The following is a 2063-nucleotide window of genomic DNA, read 5'->3' on the forward strand; positions in this document are numbered from 1 at the left end:
AGCTCAAATATTTAATCATAAGCTAACTTGTCAAGTCTGATATAATTTACACATAAATTGGTGTAGCACGACACACCAATTTTTTAGAAGTTGTTAATATGAAAGTATAAGCTATGGCTTAAAGTTTTCCTTTTTATTTTCTCCAAAACCATCACTTGAAGAATTTAATCACAAAATGAACATGTTGCAGGAGGGTTGTGCAATATGACGAATCTGAAAGTAATGTCTCTTGGTCGCAACAAGTTTGAGGGACTCCTTCCTCCGTGCCTCAATAATTTGACATCTCTCGGTGTACTTGATCTTCAATACAATGGTTTTGAAGGAACCTTCCCTTCTGAACTCTTTCATTCGCCCAACTCCCTCACATTCATTACTTTAAATGAAAACTCTTTCACTGACATAGCATCACTTTCTCTGTTTGCCAACCACATCAACCTTCAAGTCTTCATAATTTCTTGCTCTAATAACCCCAATCTCAAGCTTGAAACTGAATACCCCCAATTCCTCCCTTCCTTCCAATTAAATATTTTCAGTGTATCCAAATGCACTAGGAATGGAGCAAGCAATCACAGAATACCCTCTTTTCTTCTCCATCAATTTGACTTGAGAGTTCTGCAGCTTGCCCATTTGAATCTTTCGGGAAGTTTCCCAAAGTGGGTTTTGACAAACAACACCAAATTAGTTTCTCTTAGTGTCAGCTACAACTTCTTGACTGGCCCCTTTGAGCTTAACTCTCCGTCAAAATTATTTGACATGCGATATTTTGATGCTTCCTCTAACCATGTTAATGATGAAATCCCTCCTCATATTGGATTTGTTCTTCCCAACCTGCTTTCTCTGAACATGTCTTCGAGTTCATTACAGGGTGGATTTCCAGCTTCACTCGCTGACATGACGCAGCTGAACTGGCTAGACTTGTCCCATAACAATTTGTCTGGCTACTTGCCTCATGAATTTGGTAAGGGTACCAATGACTTGAGGTTTCTCAAGTTGTCAAACAACAACTTAAGTGACCCATGTTTACCAGAAGGTTCAAATTTCACACATTTATTCTATGTGGATCTAAGCAACAACAACTTCAAAGGAAAAGTACCGGATGGGATCAGTAAGAGTTTAGAATTAAGAATGTTGGAGTTAAGTGCAAATCAACTATACGGTGAAATGCCTAGCTGGATTGGAAACTTTAAGCATTTGGGTCATCTCATTTTATACCAAAATTCTATGACAGGTCCGATACCTGAAAGCTTTTGCAATTTAGCTGAGCTCAAATACCTAGACCTTTCTCAAAATAGATTCAATGGAACTTTGCCCAGCTGCCTAAACATGTCACCACTGAGGTACTTGCATTTACGAAGCAATGATTTCACAGGACCCATACCTTCTGTTTTGACAGAATCTCCCTTGCTGTTAACTTAGGATTTGACTAAGAATAGATTTTCAAGTCAAATTCCGAGGTGGTTCAAGTCAATGTTGAATTTAAGGTTCGTCCTCCTAAAGGGAAATAAACTCGAAGGTTCCATTCCTATGGAAATGTGTAAGCTCAAGAACATAAACATACTGGATCTTTCACAAAACAAGCTTTCTGGAGGGATACCATATTGCTTAAGTAACATCACATTTAGAAGGATGGCCGAGATGGGTGAAGCCAAACTAGGAAAATTTTTTGTCCCTTGGACTACAAGAGGCCCGTTATTTGAATTCAACCGTACAAGTGGCGAGCTTGTTCAAGGTGAAATTGAACTAAGCTTTTCATGGTACAAGGAGCAAGAAGTGAACTTCATGTCAAAAAGTAGGTATGAATCATATGAAGGAAATATATTAGATTTAATGTCTGGCCTAGATCTTTCAGATAATCAGTTGACAGGTGAAATCCCTTTGCAAATTGGACAACTCAACACTATCCATACAGTAAATTTGTCAAACAATCATTTGTCAGGGCCTATTCCAAAAACATTTTCTGACCTTGTGCAGATAGAGAGTTTAGATCTTTCAAACAACAAATTGACAGGCCATATTCCTTCACAACTGACACAGTTGTATTTTTTGTCTGTCTTCTCTGTGGC

General features: G+C 38.2%; 1 protein-coding gene across 1 annotated transcript; it reads left to right on the forward strand.

Moving 5' to 3' along the window:
* The first annotated feature begins 204 nt into the window (after positions 1–204).
* On the forward strand, positions 205–1416 carry LOC114712667 (receptor like protein 21-like). The gene has a single exon (XM_028897213.1). It carries the CDS (start codon positions 205–207, stop codon positions 1414–1416), a length of 1212 nt encoding a protein of 403 aa, XP_028753046.1.
* The last annotated feature ends 647 nt before the right edge of the window (positions 1417–2063 follow it).

The sequence above is a fragment of the Neltuma alba genome, unplaced genomic scaffold, assembly GCF_004799145.2.
Source record: "Neltuma alba isolate B1F8T4 unplaced genomic scaffold, ASM479914v2 tig00011388_pilon, whole genome shotgun sequence".
Classification (NCBI taxonomy): Eukaryota; Viridiplantae; Streptophyta; class Magnoliopsida; order Fabales; family Fabaceae; genus Neltuma; species Neltuma alba.

What these genes read in the sequence shown, in the direction of transcription:
- LOC114712667 (XM_028897213.1), top strand. Translation starts at nt 205, where the DNA reads ATGACGAATCTGAAAGTAATGTCTCTTGGTCGCAACAAGTTTGAGGGA.